Source organism: Corvus brachyrhynchos, unplaced genomic scaffold (genome assembly GCF_000691975.1).
Source record: "Corvus brachyrhynchos isolate BGI_N302 unplaced genomic scaffold, ASM69197v1 scaffold395, whole genome shotgun sequence".
NCBI lineage: Eukaryota > Metazoa > Chordata > Aves > Passeriformes > Corvidae > Corvus > Corvus brachyrhynchos.
The window spans coordinates 340,793-342,412 of NW_008238340.1; the positions used below are offsets into that span (position 1 = coordinate 340,793).

General features: G+C 44.8%; 1 protein-coding gene across 2 annotated transcripts in view; it reads left to right on the top strand.

The window, feature by feature from the left end:
* Positions 1 to 1,620, top strand: part of AGTRAP (angiotensin II receptor associated protein) — a 9,541-nt gene that overhangs the window by 3,955 nt on the left and 3,966 nt on the right. The window contains exon 5 of one of the 2 annotated variants that reach the window (XR_001862237.1): positions 339 to 565. Coding sequence is in view for 1 of the 2 variants with exons in the window: in XM_008634248.2 (XP_008632470.2) it covers positions 339 to 445 (107 nt within the window). In the remaining variant the exon portion in view is untranslated. Of the gene's footprint in view, positions 1 to 338; positions 1,425 to 1,620 lie in introns of those variants that run through there. The other variant, XM_008634248.2, reaches the window with a different exon arrangement.

Genomic DNA, 1,620 nt, shown 5'->3' on the forward strand with positions numbered 1-1,620 from the left:
TAGCCACAGTTCCTGTAGCTTCTGGCTCTGTGTGTTCATTTTTCCATGAGCTCTCATACACTTTATCTTGCTGAAATACACTGTTGTGCTGCTACGGGGTATTGTGGGTCTTGCTTTCCACACAGCCATGTGGCTACAAAGAGGGCAGTTCTCAAGGAAAGAATAGGCGTGTTGGAAGGATGACTTCTCTTACCTCCTGCCTGTTTAGTGAGGATCACAGATCACAGGTGCTGGGAGCTGGTAAAATGTGTGCTCCCGAGCTGTTGGTTTCTTCTAGGGCATTCAGTTCTTGTGCTTTTGCCTTTGTCCCAAGCTTGTTCTCTTTCATCTCCATTCAGGTGTCACCAGTGCAGGCCAGGACCGCAGCACCTATGAGCCCATCGATCAGCCAGACGTGCCTCCACAGTGGCCTTCCTCAAACAAGGCAGCCCAGCCGCCGTACTGAGGCACCCTACAGCCCAGGACCAACACTGCCCTCACCCAGCTGAGCCTTCCATTCTTCCTATGGAGCAGCACCTGCTACTGGGCAAACAGAAGATCTGATATTTCTTTTGCTTCCCTAAAGGTTAGGTAGATGGGTTCTGCAGTAAATCCAGAAGATCCTGGAGGTGTCATGTTAAGCACTATGACTCACTGTAATCCCAGTACTTTCCTTTCCTCCTTCCCTCTAAACCCCACCTCTGTACATGTGACTGAATGCGCCTTCTGCACTCTTCTAAGTGTTTCATTGTGCTTCCTCTTCATTGTAAGAGAACCACTCAAAGTACTCCTGCACAAGCAATCTTTAAAAGGCTTATGGACTGCCCTAAAACAATACAGTGTAGCCTGATTTTATCCAGATATATTTCCAGGAAATATATGGTGTTGCGATAACAAGTGATGCAGATTCCCCAGGCAGGTGCAAAGGAGAGCCGCTTTATTGCAAAAACCCGGCCTTTTTAAGCACTTAGCCGGTTATCTGTTTACATAGCTTTAAAGCACAACAAACATAACTCAACCAACCACCACGATGTGAGCACACGATGGTCACGCAGTGTGTTTTTCTACCCTTAATTCCGCTGTGTCTCTTTCCCACAGTCCTTTTCTACTTAGCCGAAGTAACAGACCTGAACCATGATTTTACAAAGGCAGCAAGGCCTTCATGCAACAATCTGGGAGTTCCCAAGAGTTGTTTTTGATGGCATTATTTAACTTCTTGTGCTCCCAGGATCTGGTATTAGGTTTTATTAACTGATGCTTTTATGCAAGTTGAATGTCCTTCAGGATACTTAAAATGACTGTTGAATGTAGATTATAGATCCTTTGTGCCTTGAAATACCCTTTTGCCTTCAGCTGCCTGTCTTAACAGAACTTAACAGAAAAATGTTACATTTTTCTAAGAAAACTATAAAATGAGCACAGTTTTTCTGTGTGAGAAAAAGTTACACTGGTCACTTATGTCTCATTTGAAAATGTAGTTTTCCCTGAGGGCTTGGGACTGTAGCCAGGCAGTCTGGGAGGTTCATTATGGGGGAAGGTTTACAGGGCTCTGATGGCTTTTAGTCTAAGCTTTACTCTGAGAAGTAGAAGATACTGCTTATAATTGTGTGAGTTGGAAGGTGGGCTAGTAAAATGGGGATT